Source organism: Arachis hypogaea, chromosome 9 (genome assembly GCF_003086295.3).
Source record: "Arachis hypogaea cultivar Tifrunner chromosome 9, arahy.Tifrunner.gnm2.J5K5, whole genome shotgun sequence".
NCBI classification, from domain to species: Eukaryota; Viridiplantae; Streptophyta; class Magnoliopsida; order Fabales; family Fabaceae; genus Arachis; species Arachis hypogaea.
In genome coordinates, this window is record NC_092044.1 from 115,546,712 (window position 1) to 115,571,666 (window position 24,955).

Sequence of the window (24,955 nt, forward strand, 5' to 3'; positions counted from 1 at the left end):
CTAACTGTTTCTTCGATCCTCACAAAGAATGAAAGAAACCACTTTTCATCATTCCACACGTCAACCAAGAAAATCCCTCTTATATATATAACCCTTGGTTCCCCTTATCATTCACATTCACATCACCCTCAGAATGACGACTGATTCCAACACTAATACTAGTAATTTGAGTTTGAAGCTTCTGATAGACACAAAGAATAAGAAAGTGCTATTTGCAGAAGCCTCTAAAGAAGTGGTGGACTTCCTCTTCACCTTGCTTCAGTTGCCACTTGCTACCGTCATCAAGCTTTTAACCAAGGAAGCCGCCGTTGGTTCCTTGGGAAATCTTTATTCCAGCGTTGAAAACCTTAACCATGTTTACTGGCAACCAAACCTATCTAAGGATGTTATCCTTAACCCAAACATTCTTACCTCTTCACCTGCTATCTCCGGCCTCCTCCCTTCAGCTGTTATAAACCACTCCCAGTCCCAGATAACTCCAAAACTCTACACGTGCTCGTTTAGCTCGTCCCCTTTCCTTTATTGCGGTAGCAGCAGCGTAACAAGTGCGTACAATTCTCGTTGTGCCACGTGCCGTGGGCGTATGACAAGGGAAGTGAATTTCACGGCCACGGCGGCATCTAATAATGACAGCAATAATAATGGGTTTGTGAAAGAAGTAATAACTTACATGATCATGGATAATCTTCTCATTCAGCCCATGTCAACCATATCTGGTATCACCATGCTTAATCAGCTCAATGTCAAAGATGTTGGTGTCTTGAAAGAAACCGTTGTTCAGCTTGGCATGAAAGAGGTATCTCTACTCTTACACTCATCTCATTTCAACCTATTCCACCTTTAAATTATATCGCTATCTATTCTTTTTTCTTTCCGTATTAATGTGTTACAGGGCTTAAAGCTACTCAAGGCATCCATAGAGTCCCCGATGGTTCTCACAACCGTTTTCTTAGCTTGATGCATTTAAATTATATTTTGTTTCCTTTGATTTTTGTTGCCTCTGCTTAAAATTAATGTTAAGACTGCGTTTCTTTGTTTTAGGATGTATGTGTTTGCCTTTTATTATTTATGCAGCTTTACGTTTAATTTCATGAATTTTGAGCGGTTGATGAGATAAACATCTTTTGAACATAAGGTTAATTACACTAGGATTTAAACTTGTTGTAGCTTCATTTGAGATAAACATCTTTTTTTTTTTGGTATTTAAACGGGGCTGAGATAAACATCTTTATCACTACATCCCATGCCTCAGCCATATCCCATACTTAGCAAAGTTGTTTTGCGGCCAAAGTAATAAATCCAATAAATCTTACTATTGGACTGAGTTCACATAACATCCAACAAACATCAATTTCTGGTTCACTCTTTTTTCTTCCCAAATGAATTTATTATAATTATATTATAATTAATATTTAATAAATAATATATAATTATATTAATTTAAAAAAAATATTTTATTGTAATTATATAAAATTAATATTTAATATATTATTAAATTAATTATTAATCGTAAATATTTTTAATCATTCTAATTATATTAATTGATATCATTCTAATTTTCATTCATATCATTCTAATTTTTATTCATATGTAATAATTTTATTAATAAATAATTAGTGCACATATTAATAGTGATCCAATTAATTTGATGTCAATTAGATAATAATAATAATAATAATAATAATAATAATAATAATAATAATAATAATAATAATAATAATAATAATAATAGAAAAGGTCTATTATTAATAGTTCTTAATATTAATAACGCACATCAAGATTCTCTAATTACTAATTACAGTGCCTTGCATTATGAAGTGGTGCCACACCTTAAAGCATCAAACCTTTTACTTTTATATATTAGTTGGCAAAATTATCTATAATATAAGCATACATTATTTGAATACACAAATTTCAATTAATTGCAAAATATATATATATATATATATATATATATATATATATATAATATTAACAACCATTTTCTAATTTAAAATTTTGTGGAGCTAAAATGAGTTAAAAATTCAAAATTTAAATTAATTAAATTAAGATAATTAAAATTTTTAAAAGCTAATTTAAATTTTAAAATAAATTTTAAAAGTCATTTCGAATATTAATTCCACCGACTATATACATGCAATCACAATTAAAAAACAATTTAGTCACACAAAAAAAATTTTAAAAAATTCAATTTTATCTTTTTTTTGTTCGTTTGGTCATGCATGTTCACACCGTTACAAAACCACCATAATAAGAAATTATATCAGACTTGGAAAGAAATGTATCATTAATATAGTCTTACAAAAGGAAAAAAACAAAGAGAAAAAAAAAGCAACTAGTGAATTATAACCTTTCGATCTCACAATATATCTAAGTAGAAAAGTCTTCTAAAAAGATGCGAGTCTTTACATCCTATAGAGCCCAAATATCTAGTTCTGTCCTATAAAATTTGTTTAACTAAAAATCTATCATTGAAGATGCATAAATTGCGCCCCACTCAAATACATGTATAAATTTTCTAAAATAACTAAAATGAAAAAAATTAAAAAGGCGAAACCGATGCTTAGCAGGAACGAATTTGAGTAGGAAGGAACAGTAGAAAGGAAGAAATGTTCTTCACTCATCCACCTTAAAAAAATATTTAATTATAAAACGACCCTACTTTAATTAAGATGTTAACTCTTATTGGGTTAAATTAACTCAAATTAAAATTAAACATCCAATTAAAATGTGCCACGTCATAGAGGATAATTTACATGTTGATTTAGAGGGGATTGGGTAGAACTCACCTAATAACCTTATGCTAGATTGTAGTTTTGCACACTAAGTTTGGTTCAAGATTCAAGATTATTTCTCTAAAATCTCCAAGATCAAAGTTCAATAATTGAAGGCACAACTCAAATCCATCAAGAAGAAAGGTACATCTGCTGCTGAGTACTTGAACAAAATCAGAAAGGTTGTAGATTCTTTACCTGCAATAGGTTACACTTTGTCTTTAGAAAACCACATCACTGCCATAACTGATGGACTTTCTGAAGAATATGCTATCTACATCTCTTCTGTCATGACTAAATCAGACACTATACACTAATTGAGGCAGAAGCACTCTTGCTGGCTCATGAGGACATGTTTGAAAGATATAGAAAACCAGATTTTGGATCATGTTAAGCAAATTTCACTCAAGCTCCATCACAATTTGGTCGTGCATCATCAAGAACAAATTCTAATGGAAGAAGAGGTAGAGGGGGAAGGTTCTATAAAGTTGGAAGATTTAATAATATGGATTCAAGACCAGTTTGCCAACTCTTAGGCCATATTGTTTTTAATTGCTTTCATATATTCGATCAAAATTTCCAGCAACCTTCCACTAACATGCTTCAATCACAACACAATGGCAATTTGGCTCCTTGACACACCTAGAGCTTACCTTGCCACTCCATGATTGATTTCTGATCCAAGCAACTTCATTGCTGCCTCTGAATATAACGGGCTGAATAGATCATGCTAGGTAATGGTATAGGTACTTCTATAGCACATTTTGGTTAATCTTATTTAGTGAATCTTGATACTCAACAAAAATTTCTTCTCGATCAGCTTTTACATTCTCATGACATTGCTCAAAATTTAAAAAGTGTTCAAAAATTTTGTGCTGACAATAACTGTTTCTTTGTATTCTATGCTAACATTTGCTTTGTCAAAATCCAGGCTCCCAAGGAGATTCTTCTTCAAGGAACTCCTAAGAAAGGCATATATGAGTTTAATAGAGTTGCTGTCTCAAGATTACCTAGACACAAAGATCAATTTGTTTTAAATTTCCTTCATGTACAACCTAAAGTTTTTATTGCCTCTCTTGATTCTTACACTTTATGGTACAATAGACTTGGGCATTGTGCACCCAAAATTGTTCATTCTGTATTGAAAACATATAATGTCAATTTACCATCTACTATCAATAAAAAAAGTGTTTGTGAATTCTGTTGCATGGCTAAGATGCACTATTTGCCTTTTAATCTTGATTCATTTATCTTTCATGCTCCTCTTGACATGGTGTATTCTTATTTATGGGGACCAGCCCCTATTACATCATATAATGGATTTAACTATTATGTCTCTTTTGTAGATGGTTATACCTGTTATACATGCATTTATCTTTTACACTCTAAATTTCAAACCTTTAGTGCCTTCTTACAGTTTAAAGCAATGATTGAAAAGCATACAGGTTTCAAGATCAAAACCTTCCAAACTGATTATGGAAGGGAGTTTCTTTCAAAGCCCTTCAGCCAATATCTTACTGAGCATGAAATTACTCAAAGATTTTCATGTCCATACACGCATCAACAAAACAGTTGTGTTGAAAGAAAGCATCGCCATGTTACTGAAACTGATCTTGCTATGTTAGCTAAGGCTTCTCTTCCCTTAGTTAATTGGAATGATGCCTTCCTTTCAGCCACCTTCATCATTAATCGTTTGCCCTTTATTACTACTGAAAACATCTCTCCATATGAAAGACTGTATCACCACAAACCAGATTACTCCTTTCTAAGAGTATTTGGTTGTGCTTGCTATCCATGTCTCAAGCCTTACTGTCAAAACAAGTTTGATTTTAAATCAGAATTATCAGTATTTCTTGGGTATATGCATCCAATCACAAAGGCTACAAATGTCTCAATAAATCAGAAAAAATCATCATTACTCGTCATGTTAAATTTGATGAGACCAAATTCCCTTATTCCACTCTTTTTGCTAATGCTCCTCCTAACACCCCTTTCCCACAATTCCCTCACACCAATCTTACATTTCCTTTTCTCAATACTACTCTACCCTGTAATGTTGAATTACCTCAAACCCCATCAACTACACCCTCTACACAAGCCTCTACTTATCCTTTTACTCCCATCACCACTAATATATCTCCTTCAATTAATATTGAATCTGTTCTTTACACACACACTTCACTCAAAAGTCCTATTCCTCTAAACACTGTTAATACATCTCAGCCTCCTTCTACTTTGCATCCGGTTAATATACCTATCTCTGGTCTTGAAATTCAATTTGACATTGCTCCACCCACTCCTGTATGCAAAACAAGAGCCAAAGCTGGCATCTCTAAATCACGTGTTCTTGCTGCCAATGTTGTACCTTCCATTGATTTAACTCGGAATATCCCTACAAATATTAACCAAGCCTTACAATCACCCCATTGGCATAGTGCTATGCAAGAAGAATTGAGAATTGTTATAACTATTGACAAGGTTTTTGCACCTGTGATCAGACCCTCCACAATTAGAATTGTTATAACTATTGCTTTTAAATTTGATTGGTCAATTCACCAATTCGGCTTTAATAATGCGTTCTTGAATAGTGATCTTAATGAATTGATGTTTATGAAACAGCTCCCAGATTTTCAAGAAAGTAATAATGATTAGGTTTGCCAAATGCACAAATCCTTATATGGATTAAGACAAGCTCCACGTGCATAGTTTGATAAATTGTCCTCTACTCTAGCTACTTTTGGTTTCAAGAAAATAAGGTTAGATCATTCTTTATTTGTTAAACATACTGTTGCTGTTACTATATATATATATATATATATATATATATATATATATATATATATATATTAGTGTATGTAGATGACATTTTGATAATTGGAACTGATTCAATTGCCGTCCAGAATATTGTAACTCAATTACACCACATTTTGCACCTAAAAGACTTGGGTGAATTAAATTTTTTCTTAGGCATCGAAGCCAAGAAGATGCCTTCTGGTGCTTATCACCTCTCTCAATCTAAATATATTAGTGACCTTCTTAAAATGGTTGGCATGATTGATTCTAAAGGAGTTCCTACTCCAATGATTACTAGTGTTAAAATATCTAAACATGGCAATGATTTGTTCGACAATCCCACCCTGTACAGTGTTAATGTTGCAAGTGTGAGACTGTATAAAATTAGTCTCACATTAAGAAAAGTAAAGAAGAATGAGGAATTTATAAGATGAAAGATTCATTAATTTATTACTTTAAGGTTTTGAATTGAATCTAGTGTTGATATTTTATTCTAGCACTGATTTAAGCAACACATATTTTTACCAAAGCTCTTTCATTCAATTAATCCCTTTAATATATAGATGCAAGTTCAAACTTAAAGTGACTTCTAAAGTCCCATTCAATTTTTTTGGGGAGGGAATAATAGAGTTAAAGAAATAAATAAAAATTCTGTTATTGTGTTGAAAACAGAATTTATTAGAGTGAGTTAGTTCTCTCTTTTAATTAATGCAACTAAGTGTACTATGTAAAAGGTATCTGCATTGTAAAACAATGGGTTTTTCATTCATTCTCTATTCATCAATTGATAATCATTCAATAAATTCTTCATACTCATTTTATCATCGTTGTTGTACTGTGTCTAATACTTTTGCATGCATTAGCTCAATCATATTAAGATTCTTTCATATGGTTATTGTTGTGTATTCTTTTTAAACCAAAGTATTTTTGTTAAACAGGGCTTAAGGCTACTGAAGGCCTCTCTGCAGTCAAGGATGGTGTTGACAAGCGTGTTCCTGTGGAATATGGAGACATAAAAGATATATATTCATTAATGTTTCATGTTTAAGGATATGGATATGTATGTATTTATGACTATGTTTAGGTTTAACTAACATGTGCCTTTGGGATAGATAATAAAGGATTCCATTAGAGAGACAATGGACTATTTGTACAATGATTTCTCATACTATCTAGAATAACCATTTGAGTAATAAGGATAATAAACATCTTCCCAAAATATTAAACTGATTTTGGAATTCACCAATGATCGAACTCTTCACCTTTCGAATTTAGTGTTCTAATATCATGTCATGATATCACATATCTCTAATACTCCATAAACCTCCATTGTACACATTGTACAAGTATTCCATTGTCTCCTCATACTTTCCTGATAATAAATTTATTATTAGTAAAAAAAATTTAAATATTTTTATTTAATGAATATAAAATAAATTTATTAAAACTTAAATTTTTTATATTTTTAATAAAAACTTTTTTATTTTATAATTTTAATAATATAGGTATGTATTTTGAAATATGTAGAATTAAATTACACAACAATTCATGAAGATATTTTGTAAGAGTTGAGATAAGTACTAGTGGTATTGGAAAGGTAAGTGGTGTATGTGGACTCTCGAGGCGCATGCAAGCATGCATCAAACCCTTTCCAACTTCCCTCCATCTCTATATATATCCTTTCAACTGTTCAACATTCAGATTTATGTCTGTCTTTGAGGCATGACGACTAGGACATCCACTAAAACTAATTTGAGTATGAAGCTTCTGATAGACACAAAGCGTAAGAAGGTGCTGTTTGCAGAAGCTTCTAAGCAAGTGGTGGATTTCCTCTTTACCTTGCTTCAGTTGCCACTTGCTACCGTCGTCAAACTTTTAACCAAGGAAGATGCCGTTGGTTGCTTAGGCAATCTCTACTCTAGCGTTGAAAACCTCAACCATATTTACATGCAACCAAACCTATCTAAGCATCTTCTCCTTAATCCAACCATTCTTGGCTCTACACCTTCCATCTCCGGCCTCCTCCCTTCAGCTTCTGGAATGATAACGCCAAAGCTGTACGGGTGCAACAATAGCAATTGCAACACTATATCAGATGTGTGTTACTCTCGTTGTCCCACTTGTACGACCTATTATATGTCGAAGGAAATGACCACCTATTTCAAGGGTAGGGCGGCCACGGCGGCCAGTCAGAGTAATAACAACAATAATGGGTTTGTGAAGAAGTAACAACTTATGTGATCATGGATGATCTTCTCATTCAACCCATGTCCGCCATATCCAGCATCAACATGCTTAATAAGCAGTTCAATGTCAAGAATGTTGGGATATTGAAAGACACTGTTGTTCAACTCGGCATCAAATGAGGTATCTCTATTCTCTATCCTTTAATTAATTATCCTCATAAGTCATAATTATCTGTATCTGTCTGTTACAGGTCTTAAAGATACTCAAGACTTGTATGGAAGAGTCCGACATGGTTCTCACAAGGATTTTCTTAGATTCATGAATATAATTTCGGATCTTAAGCAGTTATATTTGTAGTAGTTTTAATTTCTACTTTATTAGCTTTATTTGCTGTAGTAGTTGTGAAATATTTATGTTTCTTGTTAGTTTTGCTAAAAATGTTAGGGAGTCACTTAGATACAGATATCAAAAATGTCTTTTTTTAAAGATAATTTTTAAAAATTAAAATTTAATACATATAATCAATTGAATTATATTATTTTTATTAAAATTAGATTAGATAAATCAATTTAGCAACAAAATTAATAAATTAAATTTTAAACTGGTATAAATTAATATTTTTTATAAAAAATTACTACAATATTCTTGTTATAAAATACAATTAAAATATTCCTATTTTATATATATATATATATATATATATATATATATTAATTTTAAAAATTTTAAATTTTAACCCTATAACTATAAAGAAGAAAAGGGTTAGAATTTAGAATTCTCAAAATTAATATATATAATAAAAACATTTTAGTAATTTTATATAATAGGAGTGTTGTAGTCATTTTTTATAAAAAATAATATTAATTTAGACAAATTTAAAATTTAATTCACTATTTTTCGGTCAAATTAATTTGTCTAACCTAATTTTGATAAAAATAACGTAATTTAAGTGATTATATGTATTAAATATTAATTATTAAAATATATCTTAAAAAAAACGTTTTTTTTTTGTGTCTTTATAGAAGCATCCCATACAATTATACATGGATAATAGCTAAAGACAAACGCATACTAAAACAAGAAACATAAGGTGAACATTTCTAACTCAACAACTAACTAAAGCAAATAAAGTAGAAATTAAAACTATTACAAATATAATAAATTCAATCTAAGAAAACCCTTGTGAGAACCATGTCGGACTCTTCCATAGATGTCTTCAGTATCTTCAAGCCCTGTAATGACCCACAAATAGATATAATTATGAGTATAATTTAAAGGATAACAGATTGAAACATAGAAAATACTAATCTGAGATACAGCACATACCTCTTTCATGCCGAGTTGAACAACAGCGTCTTGACATTGAACTGGTTATTAAGCATGGTGATGCTGGATATGGTTGATATGGGTTTAATGACAAGATCGTCCATGATCATATAAGTTACTGCTTCTTTCACAAACCCATTATTATTGTTGTAAGCTCTACCCTTGATATAGGTCGTTTCCTTCGTCATGTGATGATTCGTACAAGTTCTACAAAGAGAGTCATACTCGTCTGATACAGTGTTACAGCTTTGCCGGAGATGGGAGGTGAAGTAGGGCCAGGAACGGTTGGACGAAGGAGAAGATGCTTAGATAGGTTTGGTTGCATGTAAATATGGTTCAGGTTTAAAACGCTAGAATAGAGATTACCTAAGCAACCAACGGCATCTTCCTTGGTTAAAAGCTTGACGACGATAGCAAGTGGCAACTGAAGAAAGGTAAAGAGAAAATCCACCACTTCCTTAGAAGCCTTTGTTGTCTATCAGAAGCTTCATACTCAAACTAGTTTTAGTGGATGTGTTGGTCGTCATGCCTCAAAGACAGAGATGGAGTAAAAATTGGTGATTTTTGAAGGGATATATATAGAGACGGAGGAAGCTGGATGGTAATCCCATTCAATTGCTGCATGCATGCATGCGCCTCGAGAGTCCACACCACTTACCTTTCCAATACCACTAATAGTTATCTCAAATTCTCAACTCCTCAAAATATCTAGGCTGCTAAAACGGGCAAATCCATCCGGCCAACTCGGATTATCCATTTAAATAAATAGATGGTCTTTAAAATTAAGCCGTTTCAAATTCGGGCTAAACGAACTGTATCCGATTAATTTAAAAAATGACAGATTAAACAGATTAGTATGCGGAATAAATAAGTGGTCTGTTTATATTTTTTATTTTTTCAAAAATAATAATATTCCAATTTGACATTTCTTTCGATTTGACCTGAAAATTCGATCCATCAACTAAAAAAATATTATTTTTTTAAAGATTTTTGACCTAAAAATAATATTTTTTGTCAAAATATTTTTAAAAAATAAAATAAAATAATAATTGAGCTGGCTCGTTTAACCTATCTAACCTTAAACGGTTCAGCCTATTTAATCCACAGTTTAACGGGTCAGACCTAAATAGATCGAACTAATCCATTTAACAATTCTAAAAATATCTTCGATAATTATTTAATATTTTTATTATCTACCTATACTTTTCTGTAATTTAATTCTACATATTTCTTAGTTCATTGTATATTCACCAACAAAGTAAAAATGGAAATTCCTCTATGTTTTATTCACTATCGTCTGTTTTCATCTTATTCATGTCCTTCTAATAATTAAACTTCTTACATTATAATATTATATATTGGTGACTTTTATGGTATCATAGTTATTGGTGGCTAAATTTATATGAATGTACACATATTAGGATTAGATATAGCCAAAAATTCAATTCAATTTGCACAATTTTTTATCGAATTAGATTAAATATAATATCTTCATTTTCTTAGTGTTGGATTTGATCTGCAAATATTCGGATATATCCACATAATTAAAAATTTTTTTTTAATTATATTTTTATGTAAAAATTTAATAAAAATATTTTTTCACACTTTTAAATTTATTTATTTCTATAAAAGATAATATTAATTTAGACCAGTTCAAGATTTGATTCACAATTTTTTGGTCAAATCAATTTGTCTAGCCTAATTTTGACAAAAATAACACAATTTAGTGCATGTTTGGGCGCCATTATTTTGTAAAAAAAAAAGATCAATTTTCAATGAAAAAATATCTTTTTTTATTTTTTAACGTGTTTGGCAAATTTCTAGTAATAAAAGTGAAAGCACTAGTAAAATCAAAAAAAGATCTTTTTTGAGAAGGTGTAATTTACATCTTTTTTTAAAAGATTTTTTTCTTTAAAAAAAAGATGTTTTTCATATAATAAATAAACAAAAAAGTACTTTTATATTGTTATACCCAAACATATTTGATAGATAAAAAGACCTTTTTATATGAGATATCCAAACAAAAAATTACTTTTACTTCTTTATAAGATCTTTTAAAAAAAAATAACTCAAAAAAATATCTTTTCTTAAAAACTCACCCAAACAAGCCCTAATCAATTATATATATTAAATTTTAATTATTAAAAATATCTTTGTAAAAAGACGTTTTCAACGTTTTTATTTGAGTAACTCCTGAAAAGCCGTATTTGATGAAAGTCGTATGTACGGCTTGGGAAGAAATCTTTCATATCTTTCGAGATCCACCTTACAATATGGGGCCAAAAAGCCAAAATAAATCATTTTAGCCCTTAAAAGTTATAAAAAAAAAACAGATTATCCCTTTCACGCTTATATCACGGCGAGATACTATAGAAGAAAAAACCGTAAAATTCGATCCAATTTATCGTAATCGATTAGTTAACATGTTAGTTAATCGTATTCTGAAACACAGAAAAAAATCATTGGCTTATCAAATTATTTATCAAGCTATGAAAAAGATTCAACAAAAGACAGAAACAAATAATAAGAACCTTTTAGAATTGTAAATTCAAACAAAAAAACGTTAAATGCCACACAACAACAACAACAACAACAACAACAACAACAACAACAACAACAAAATACTACTTTTGAGTTATGACTACACATATTGAGTCAAATAACTCACTAGAGAGCAGAGCATCTCTTCATAAGGGTAGGATGCATCGTTCAAAATACATACATATATTAACAAAAAGCACAAAAACCTTCCTAGATATATCCATATCGTTGGACATAAAACATTAACTGCACAAAATAGAGTCATTCTTAACATTTGATTTGAAACTGCGAGGTTAATACATGAAACTACTGAAAACTACTTGAATATCTTTATGTGTCTATATTCTTGAGGAAGACGCTTGTCAACACTATGAGTAAAAATATATATTTAAAAACAAAATATATATTAAAAATAAGTTAAATAACACATGTATTTATATATAAATAATTTATAACTAATATTTTATGTACACAATACTTTTTATAAAAATTATTATTATATTATAAAAAATTTCTGTCTCCATTATAAAAATTTTTGAATTCATCACTGTTTGTTTTTAATTTTATGATATAAAATATTCTATAAAACAAAAAGTATCTTATTCCTCGTATAATATATGTGATACATTAAATATTAAGGTTGGCATAATTAATTTACCTATTTTAATTTATGTCATACATTTATAATTTAAAGTTCATTATTTACATAGAATTATTATAATAAACAGTAGTCACTATTTGTTGTTTTTATCTATAATCCAATTTGAGACGATTTTTGGTGAAATTATATTCATTTTAATTTTTTGGTAAAAAAAACCTACTAAAAATAGCAAATTGGAAATAACATTGCTTATTATTCATTTATTATCTCCTATTGTCCAAACTACCCAACCCAACATATATACATTACCATTAGGATCGATCAAGGTAAAAAAGGACAAACTTCTTCCTTTTTTTTTTTTTTGCGCAATAAAATTTACCAGCCCAATTTACCTTTGGACTTTAGCGTGTTTGATCCATATTTATCACAGCCCACACCAAAACAATACTTTTGTGTGTCTCTTTAAATGGCAATGAGCTTTAGCTCAAGTGGCACAAGTTTTCCCTTCTTACTAAGAGGTCTCAAGTTTAAATCTCATCTAATGCAAACTTGACCAAAAAAAAAAGGGATATCATGTGTGTGAGTATGGTTGTCCAATCCATCAATCAAAAAAAAAATGCTAAAAGAGCCCAAATGCATCAAGCTAGTCTTAACATTTTAAGCAAAGCCAACAACTTGACCAAAAAAACGTGACCAAAAAAAAAAAAAAAAAAAGCAAAGCCAACAAGAAACATAACATAGCAAATCCAAATTTGACAACCATAATTCTTAACCATTGAAGCACCGGTAGAAATTGAAAATGTTAAACCACTAATATAAATGCTTAATAACGGAAACTCATGAATAATCTAAGCTAAGAAAACGCTTGTGAGAACCTTGTCGGACTTTTCCATACATGTCTTAAGTAGCTGTATGCCCTGTAACATACAAATACAAATAATTTAAGGTGAAAACTCATGAGTAAAGTAATTTGATAAAAATTTAGTCAAATCAGTTAAATTATATTATCTAACGTTCAAAATACCGCTCATCACTCCCTCATACCTCATTCATGCCGAGTTGAACAACAGCTTCTTTCAAGGCACCAACATCATAGACATTGAACTGGTTAAGCATGGTGAGGCCGGAGAGGATTGACATGGGTTGAATGACAAGATTATCCATGATCATGTAAGTTACTACTTCTTTCACAAACCCGTTATTACTATGACCAGAAGTAGCTGGTGCTGTTCCCGCCCTTGCCGTGGCGGTGGCTTCACCCTTGATATACTTCAGCTCCGTCGTCGTACGACCAGAGTAACACACGCTACAAAGAGAGTTATACACATCTGTTACAGTGGTCATACAACCAATATAACCGCTCGAGCATTTGTAAATCTTTGGAGTTGTCTCTTCGGAATGATTTCTAGCAGCTGAAGGGAGGATTCCGGAGATGGAAGGTGAGGAGGGAAGAATAATGGTTGGATGAAGAAGAAGATCCTTAGATAGGTTTGGTTGCATGTAAACACGGTTGAGGTTTTCAACGCTGGAATAGAGATTTCCTAAGCAACCAGAGGCAGCTTCCTTGGTTAAAATGTTAGACGACGGTAGCAAGTGGCAACTGAAGCAAGGTAAAGAGGAAATCCACTACATCCTTAGAGGCTTCTGCAAACAGCACTTTCTTACGCTTTGTGTGTATCAGAAGCTTCACACTCAAACTATTTGTAGGGGGTGTCTTGCTTGTCATGGCTCAAAGATAGAGTAAATCTGAATCTCATGGAGTAATAATTCATAATTTTTGAAAGGCTATATATAGAGAGATGGAGTGAAGTTGGAAAGTCCACACCATTCATCAATTCATGCATGCATACGCCTCGAGAGTCCACACCGCTTCCCTTTCCAATACCACTAATAATAGTTATCTGATCTCTACTCTTCAAAATATCTTCAACAATTGCTTCATTGTTTATTCACCAACAAAGTAAAGTTGCCAAATAAATAGTCCATTAAATAACCATGGTATACACGGTACAAATATTTCATTATTTCATCGATTCTCTAACAGAATTCTATGTTTTATTCATCACTACTCTGCTTGTCATCTTATTCACGTCCTTCTAATAATTAAACCTCTTACATTATAATATTATATAGGTGAAAACTGAGGTGCACTCGACTTCGCGTGAAGTTGATATATAAGAGCTATTAGATGATTTGATTGAATTGACTAAATTTTCATAAGACGGCTCTTAGATATCAATTTCACCTGAAGCCGACTTTACCTGAATTTTCACCTATTATATATCGACCCAACCACAACAATAATAATAAGAACCTTTCAGGATTGTAAATTCAAACCAGGAAATGTTAAATGGCACATATTAATAATGGTGGATACTACAATGAAGATGGCATAATTGTCTTCATATGAGTATATTTCTTTTTGACCTTTGGATGATGGATTGTATGGTTAGATTTTGATATTTATAAATGTGTTGTTTTTGTTTAAAGTGTGGCTAAATAAATAAACCACACTTTTAACTAAAGCATCTTCATGAGAAGATATTTTTGCCATCTTCATTGTAGTATCCACCATTAATAATAACGAGTCAAATAACTAACTAGAGAGCATTGCATCTCATCATAAGGATAGGATGCATCGTTCAAAATACATACATATACTTTTTCTTTAACAAAACAAAAACAACTTCATATATCCATATCGTTGAACATGAAACATTATATTAACTGCACAAAATAGAGGCATTCTTAACATTTGGTTTGAAACCGCGAGGCTCATAGCTAGATGAAACTACTGTATACTAGTTGAATATCTTTATGTGTCCATACTCTTGAGGAAGACGCTTGTCAACACCATCTTCGACTGCAATGAGGCCTTCAGTAGCCTTAAGCCCTGTACAAGAAACAATAAGGGACCAGCAAATAAATATTTATTACGAACGAAAAGAAATAATAAGGAAATAAGGGACCAACAAATAAATATTTATTATGAACGAAAAGAAATAATAAGGAGATAAGATACCTCGTTCATTCCAAGCTCGACCACCTTCTCTTGCAAGGCACCAACCTCCTTCACATTGAACTTGTTCAGCAGAGTGATGCTTGAAATGGTTGACATGGGTTGAATGACCAAATCGTCCATCACCATGTACGTCACAACCTCTTTCACAAAGCCACTACTCCCATGTACCCTTCCCGTGGCAGCAGCTGATGATGGAAGAAGAAGACCAGAGATGGCGGTTGACGATGAAGGGAAACCTGGATTCAGCAGAACATCTCTGGATAGGTTTGGTTGCAAGAAACTGTCACCAAGACCCTCCACGCTCTTATAGAGATTGCCTATGCCACCCACCATGGATTTTTCTGTTAGAAGCTTCACCACTGCACCGAGTGGCAACTGAAGCAGGTTAAAAAGGAAGTCCACCACTTCCTTGGAGGCTTCGGCGAACAGAACTCTCTTGCACTTTGTGTCGATCAGAAGCTTCATGCTCACTTTTGTGGATGCGGATGATGCCATGATCCCACAACAGCTTGCTCTGAGAGTTGGGGTATGCATTCATTTATAAATGATGTTGAATACTGAATAGAACAGGAGGCTTGCAGTTATCCAAAGGTTATTGTATTGATGAGAGAATTGTCTTATCAAGAATCGGAGAGTACAAGATACTAGAGAATAGGGTAATCATTTCCTCTCATATGGTTTCTCTGGTTTAGTTTCGGAATTTCATTTCCAACCAACTTAGTTTCTTTTTTATTTTTTGTTTTTTAAATTAAACAAACGGTTTAAAGAAATAAAAAATGAGTAAGTATAGGGACCAATGAAATATTTGTATAATATGTATAATGAAAGTTTAGAAATGTCCGATTTAGTATTAGAGATATAATCATTAGTGTTACAATTTTTTTATCAGCTTAAACTTTTTGGGATGAGTGGTTTCATGACATGATATCAGAACTCTAAATCCTACCATATCCTACTCGCAGAAATATCAAATTTTTTCAAAGTAAATATAAAATTCAATTATTTTGAATTTGATACATATTAATAACATATAAAATAAAAAACTAATACTCTAAATTACTAAATTTTGACTAATTTAATAGTTGTTCGTTTATTATAAGTCATTGTAAAATATGTGTTATATATATGAGGGTCGGATATGATAGGATAGGATACACCCTAAATCCGTATCCTACCCTATCCGCAGCAAGTCGGGTAGCCTACTCTATTCGAATGAATTAGATACTTGCAGGTAAGATATAAATTACCAATCTTATGAGTAATATTTATTTTTTAACTCATAATATTAGGCTAAATAAATAATTTATTGTATACATTATATAAACATTCTATTAACTTCTTAGTGGAATTAATAAAAGAGAGAGGTTATGGATAACTAAACGAGAGAAAGAGGAAAAAATCATATAGTTGAAAAGAAAATACAACAGTAAATGGTATTTCGATCTCTTCACGATTTTTTCAAAAGATTAAATTTTTTTAATTATTTAAATATATTATATTTGTAAAGAAAATCAAAACTAAATTTAGACGAAAAGTGTTCAATTATATATATATATATATATATATATATATATATATAAAAGGTCAGTTCTGTAGTGGCTAAGAATGTAGTGTCTAAAGGTGCCTAGTATTTGATTCGTTAATGTCAAAGCGATTTGTAGCAGTGTTGCTTTCGTTCGAATGAATCAATCGAAGCGGGGATAAAAATGAGCGCTAAACTAGGTGCTGAAACTTATGATCCTTTATAGCGTCGGCAATATAATAATTTTGAAACTCAAAAATTTGTTTTTTTTCTAAACTTTGAACTAGATGAATTAAAATCATGGGAGTGGATCCTTTTTAGTGGAAAAAAATTAGATGGTATCTAGTAGAAGATCTTATTTTTTATTGTATTCTCTTTCTCATTTATTTTTAGTCTCACTTGTAGAATTAAAAGTGGGAGATTACACTTTATTCTCTCCAATGACAAAGAAAATGGAGAGGATCCATTTCCGAAGAATATAAAGGGTTTCACACCCCAACGATGATAGTGACTACTCCAACGATGGTTGCTAAGATATTTGTAGTAGAGAACTCATTTTAATTTTTATTTATGGTCTACCTGTCATAAAAAGTAACTTCACATCAGTTTTTGCGTCATAAACAGTAAATAGGAATTCAAAACATCTTTCTCTTCTTCATTAGGAAGAACTAACTTTAATCCTGTTGTGGTCTCACTTAATTAATTAATTAAAATACTTAAAATTAATGTAATTAATTTTTTTAAATAATGTAATTTATAGAATTATAATTAATTATTATAATTATTAATAAATTAAATATAATTTAATTATTTAATATAATTTTTTAAATAATTAAATTAAATACTTACATCATATTTAATTTATAAATAATTATAATATTTAATTATATACCTAAAGTTAAATAAATTGGTATATAATAAGAGGAAGAGCAACCTTCATTGATAATATATTATGCAACGTTATTAGTTATTATATTAATACCATATTATTATTTTTTTTTTAAATTTAAGTGCCACATGTTTAAATTTTATTAATTATAATGAAAACAAAATAAGTTCCTCTGAGCAGGTTCTTCCTTACTTTGAAATATGTGTTGAGACTCATGTATATATTGTTCCAACAGTTGGTATTCAGCTTTTGTCAGAACGGAGCCTTCATTCCTTTACTGTTGGAGATGCTCTAAGAGTCTAAGACTATTTTTAGTAGAAAACTCATCCCAGGTTTTATTTATGGCCCACCTGTCATAAAAAGTAACTTCACATCACTTTTGCGTCATAAACAGTAAATAGGAACTCAAAATATCTCTCTCTTCTCCATTAGGAGGAACTAACTTTAGTTCCTATTGTGGTCCCACTTAATTAATTAATTAAAATATTTAAAATTAATGTAATTAATTTTTTTCAATAATATTATTTAAATTTATAAATTTAAAAATAATTTACTATTAAAAGATATTAATATTAAATAAATTTATATATAACAATAATACACAATATATAATCCAAGATTACACTAATTAAAGTTTTCAACGGCTAATTTTGTAACAACTAGTTTTTACAATTGCTAATTTTAATAATATAGTTAGCATTTTAAATTTTAAAAATAAAAATAACCAATTCAACCAAAAATTATTTTGTAAGGTGTAAAAATTAAATATATTTTTTAATGTAAATAAATTTAATTAATTATAATTTAATATAATAATATAAATAATATTTAATATTAATTATGATATAAATAATTAATATAAATCATTAATTAAATAAAAATTTAATTATTTAATTTAATTAATTATTATAATTATTAATAAATTAATTATTATTTAATATAATTAATTATTATAATTATTGTTTAATTATTTAATATAATTATTTAATTAATTAAAATTTTATATAATTATTAGACAATGGGAGTCCCCATTCAGAGGGACTCCCCATTCTTGATCCAAGAAAAAGCATTTTTTCTCAACTCACTCCAATGGTTAGTTCCTATATTTACTGACGTGCACAGTAATAGGAACTCAAAAAAAGCAACTGTTGGAGTTGTTCTAAAACCATCTCCAGTAGGAAACTCATCCTAGTTCCTGTTTATGGCCCACCTGTCATAAAAAGTAACTCCACATCAGCTTTTACGTCATAAATAGTAAATAGGAACTCAAAGCATCTCTCTCTTCTCCATTAGGAAGAACTAACTTTAGTCCCTGTTGTGGTTCCACTTAATTAATTAATTAAAATACTTGTAATTAATATAATTAATTTTTGTTAATAATGTAATTTAAATATTTAAATTTAAAAATAATTCACTATTAAAAGATATTAATATTAAATAAATTCATATATAACAAAAATACACGATAGATAATTCGGGATTACACTAATTTGTAAAATTACTTAATACAAAGAAAAACATAATTAAACTCTATAGTTGACGACAAGCATTGTGAAATTGCCATATGTGTTCAATCAAGTCCTCCTTCAATTGTCTATGCTGCTGCCTATTTCGAAGTTGGGCATTTCTTTAGAAAAATTGATGGTATGGTGCAAAATCTTCCTCTCCTAGCTGAGGTTGTGATAAGCCATTTAATTATTATTTAAATAATTAATATAAATTATTAATTAAATAAAATTATAATTACTTAATTTAATTAATTATTATAGTTATTATTGAATTAATTATTATTAATTAATTAATATAACTATTTAATTAATTAATATTTTATATAACTATTTATTTTTTTACCTAACTTCCCATTTGGCAAGTGTTGATTGAGCAATGGGAGTGCCTGATTCAGAGGAATTCCCTTTTCTTGAAAACAGTGAGGGAATTCACTCTCTCTTCACTCCAATGCTCTAATTCCTCTTTTTCTCTGACTACATAGTAACGGGGCTTTCCATTGGAGATGCTCTAAGGATCAGTGGCACTGCCTCTTCCGAGTCCGCCGGCAGTCTGACCATGCGACAATAACGGTAAAATTATCGGCGTTAGCATCAGTCAATAAAAGCATCAGTGGCAGCAAATGGACAAAGAATGACGACCTCTCTCCTCTACCATGAAGAACGGCAGCAATAAAAGAATGAGGCAAGAGAACGAGTCAAAGTGTGTAGCTTCTGTTTGGAAACCGGGTTGGATAGCGAGTTAGGGTTCAATTTCTTAGATCTAGGCCAATCTAAGGAAAAAAACTGATACATCCAACTCCCATGACAGTCCTCTGTGCTCTTCTCGGTATCCAACAACTTCAACACGGACCACTGTCTCAATTCGACGCCCCACGAATAACATGTCGTCATAACCAGCTAGGCACCACTTTCTAATACCCAATGAAGATCTAATATTGATATTCTAGTTCTCCATAAATCCTTTTCACAGCAAGTCTCTTTAATGATGTTTTTTTTCATTCATATTTTTTGCACAATTTTCATAATTTTTTCATATTACATTTTTTTTATTTTTCAAATTCTTTCTCCAATAATTTGTTGTTAAATACTATTCTTTACTGATGCGTTGATTTTTACTGTGCATCAATAGTGAACTTAAGACGGATAAGCAATTCAAATAGTTCTTCACTTACAGTCCAACATGCCAAATGTTACAATTAGATTGGTAAATTGCTCATAACCGCCTTATCCACAGGGTAAGTTAATGCCACCACAGATTGTACCTATACATAAATGTCAGAAGTTTGGAAAAAGAATTTTTATCAAAGATGTTTAAAGTTTTGATTAAATAAATTAAGAAAGATTGAGTTATCTAGTAATTTTGGAAGAGTGTGAATATGTATGACCAAGTACAAAAAATTGAAATTAATTTTTATTTGAATGCATATACATATATGATTAGCTATAATATACGGACACTAACGTAGATACGAGATATAATAGGATACGAGATATATTGATATATAAATTTTAAAATTTGATAAGACACAAGGACACGTATATATATAAACTATAAAGTATTTTTTAAATAAATTATAATGATATTTAATTATTTTATTCATATTAAAATATAAATTAATTTTTTAATTATTTTAATATCTTATTTTAATTATATAAAGTATTTAAAATATTTTTTTAATAAATAATAATATATAATATTTCTAAATTTAATTCAAAAATATATGTTAAAAATAATACTAAATACATTCATACGTGATAATATTTAGATGTGTCCAAACATATTCGAAGTATAATTATTTATTTTTTGTTAAGACACTGTTGTACACAAAAAATACGCATATCAAATGAGTGTTGTATTCAACACGTGGACATAACAACTCAAGAAAAAATCTGTATTTCATAAAATTGATTAGTGATTTGATTGCATTTTTAAATTAGAGAAAAATTATGAATGCAAGTTGCATGTACGTTTACATGCGTACTGCAAGTAATTAACATTTTGTATATTTTCATGTATATATGCTGATGGATAATTTTGCCAATTTATTTTTATTAATTAGCTATATATTAATCATGGGTTTAATGTTTCAAAGTGTGCATCACTTCATATTTATAAGACAAATAGACAATATAATTAAAAGATTTAGTTAATTTGTATCTTAGAAATACAAGTTAAAATTATATATTAAAAATTATTGGGGTATGCTTTCATTTTATAAGTGATGTTGAATAGAAGAGGAGGCTTGCAATTATCCAAAGATTATTGTATTGATTTGAGAGAGGATCAGAGAATTGTCTTATCAAGAATCGGAGAGTATAAGATACTAGAGAATAGGACGATAATCATTTCCTCTGTTTAGTTTCGGAATTTAATTTCCAACCAACTTAGTTTCTTTTTTATTTTTTGTTTTTTAAATTAAACAAATGGTTTGCAGGAAGAAATTACAAAAAAAAAAAAAAGGAAGAGAGGTTATGGATAACTAAAACGAGAGAAAGAGGAAAAAATCATATAGTTACAAAGATAAATGTGTATTTCGATCTCTTCACGATTTTTTTTATTTTTTTCAAAAGATTAAATGTTTTTTAATTATTTAAAATATTATATTTGTAAAGAAAGTCAAAACTAATTTAGACAAAAATGATCAAATTTATATAAATTAAGAAAGTTTGGGTTATATAGTAATTTTGGAAGCGTGTGAATATGTATGACCAAATAAAAAAAATTGAAATTAATTTTTATTTGAATGCATATATATATATATATATATATATATATATATGATTAGTTATGATATACAGACACTAAAGTAAATTATAGGATACGAGATATATTAATACACAAATTTTAAAATTTGATAAAACACAAAAATATACACGTATATATATATATATAATATAAAATATTTTTTAAATAAATTATAAAAATATTTTATTATTTTATTGATACTAAAATATCAATTAATTTTTTAATTATTTTTAGTATTTTATTTTAATTGTATAAAATATTTAAAATATTTTTTTAATAAATAATAATATATATTATTTTTAAATTTATTTTAAAAATAAATATTAAAAATAAGATTAGACATGATGATATGTGATGATATTTAGATATATCTAAATATATTTAAAATATAATTTTTTATTTTTTATTAAGACACTGTTATACAAAGAAAACACGCATATCAGTCAAATATCGTATCTAAAACGTATTCCACAAACATAGACACACTTAAATGTCTGTGCTTCATAAAATTGATTAGCGTTTACATGCATATTGCAAGTAATTTCAAGGTATGCATCACTTCATAATGTATGACAAATAGACAACATAGTTAGAGAATTACTAGAACATTTCGTTAACTTTGTCTTAAAAATACAAGTTAAAATTATAAATTAAAATATTTTTATTAAAAATATAAAAAATGTAAATTTTTAATATTATTTATTTTATATTTATTAAGAAAAAATATTTAAAAAGTTTTACTAACAGTAATTTTATCATATTTTGATATATCTATATATATATATATATATATATATATATATAATTTTACAATTAAAATATGCCACATATTACATTTTCATTGTAATTAGAATCAATTTTTTTTTAAATTAAGAAATTCTACTGTCATTCTTACTAATTTTACAACCAAAATGTGGCACATGTCACTTTCTCATTATAATTAAAATTAAATTTTTTTCTCCAAAATTAAAGAATTCTTCTCCATCCTTACTAATTTTATAACAAAAATATGTCACATGTCACTCTCTCGTTACAATTGAAATCAAATATTTTCTTCCAAAATTAAAAAGTTCTCTCATCCTCGCTCTTCCTTTCTCTATTTTTCTCATTCCTTCAACCACTCTATCTATTTTATATATCATTATCAATATCAATCAATGACTAATTACTAATTTGACAATCAAAATTTGCAACATGACATTCTTTAATTGTATTAAAATTAAAATTAAAATATTAAAATTAAAATTGAAATATACCTATATTATGTATTATATATTATTATCTAATTTAATAATAAAATATGTCACATGACATTCTCTTATTAAAATTGAGAGAAAATATTTTTTTTTCAAAATTTATAAACTCCCTTTATAAATTCTCTTATCTATCTCTCTCCATTTTTCTATTTTTCTCTACTATTTTTACTCTATATATAATTTATATTTTATATTAATAATTTGACAAATCAAAATATGTCACTTGGTATTTTTTTACAATTAAATTAAAAATTTTTCTTCTAAAATTAACAAACTCTCACTCTCACTCTTCATCTTTATCTTTCTCTCCCTTTTCTCTCATTCTCTATTTTTTCAATCTTTCTATTCTACAGAAAATAAAATTAACAAAATAATATAATTCAAATAAAAAATATTATTATTATTATATACATATTTTTTTAGTTTTTTATTTAGTTTTAAATTTTTACCTCTTATCTTTTTAATCTATATTTTTATTTTTCTTTTGTTTTTTAAATATTTATTACATGCAGTTTGGAGAGAATACTACTGTTGTAATTAAAAGTTAGAATCAAGATTCAATTGTTTTAAAAAATTAATTTTGAGTTACTTTTATAACTACCAGTATAATCTTTTTATACGAATATCTAATTATATTTTTATATACATAGAGAAAAAATATTATTTTTAAATAGCAAGTAACAAAATTAATTATTTCTATTTGTGCAATAAACTTAACACCAAATTAAATGTAAAAATATACACATTAAATTATTTTAAATTTTAGATAACGAATATTAAAATTAATTATTAATAAAAAATTAGATTTTTTATATAAAAATAATAACTAAAAATCTTATTATTTGATTTTTTTATCTACAAATACCTTAATTTTCTTAGTCAATCTACAACTTTTTTTTGTAAAAGTAGTTTAATTTTATAAGTCACACACATATCAAAATTAGCCACAAAATGAGTCACAATTATAAAATATATATTAAAATATAAATACATATTAAAAATAAATTAAATTATAAATATATTTATATACAAATATATTAATAATTAATTTTAATGTATTAATAATATTTTATTAATTTATTTATACAATTAAAAATTAATTATAAAAATAATTGAAAGACGATTAAAATTAATTTTTTTGGTATTGTTTTTAGCTATCAACTTACCAGAGTGATACTATTACTAAAAATTTATATGAGAACTAAACAAAAGAGTAAAAATTAAAAAGGAATGGACAAAAAATTAATTCATAACATTTCATAGAGTTGAAACCTACCTGAAGCTGCATATAATTAAATATAGAGATAATAGCTAAAAGACAAACGCAAACTATAACAAGAAACTTATTCTTAACACAACATAAATATTTCTTAACAACTAAACCAAATAAAGATAATAAAGTAGAAACTAAAATTACTACAAATATAAATGCTTTGGATACCTTTTTTTTTTTTGAAAACAAAAAGTTCAATACATCAACGTAGAGTAAGTCACAACAAAGAACAGTAACAAAATTTAAAGTTATAATTTATAATTATTTTTAGTATTATCATCAATAATTATAGGAATCAATATCTTATCATTTTTAGTCATTTTTAACTAATCCATTGATGACATTCTTTACACTTAATAGCTTGTTCTTTAAAATCCTTAACATTTTTTTAAGTCAATTTTTTTAAATAATAATAAAGAAGCTAATCAATCATCGGTTCTGCTCTTCTTTTTTTTAGGTGAATAAATTTAATTCTCAAAGTGCTGTTTAATATTGTCTGAAATTATCTACAATCTAT

The 24,955-nt window shown here is 28.4% G+C and overlaps 1 protein-coding gene across 1 annotated transcript; it reads left to right on the forward strand.

The window, feature by feature from the left end:
• On the forward strand, positions 1-1,071 carry LOC112709577 (uncharacterized). The gene is made up of 2 exons (XM_072201903.1): positions 1-796; positions 893-1,071. Exons 1-2 carry the CDS (start codon positions 134-136, stop codon positions 956-958), a joined length of 729 nt encoding a protein of 242 aa, XP_072058004.1. The 5' UTR covers positions 1-133; the 3' UTR covers positions 959-1,071.
• The last annotated feature ends 23,884 nt before the right edge of the window (positions 1,072-24,955 follow it).

What these genes read in the sequence shown, in the direction of transcription:
- LOC112709577 (XM_072201903.1), top strand. Translation starts at nt 134, where the DNA reads ATGACGACTGATTCCAACACTAATACTAGTAATTTGAGTTTGAAGCTT. An exon ending in TTCAGCTTGGCATGAAAGAG is followed by an intron (nt 797 to 892) that starts GTATCTCTACTC and finishes AATGTGTTACAG; the next exon opens with GGCTTAAAGCTACTCAAGGC.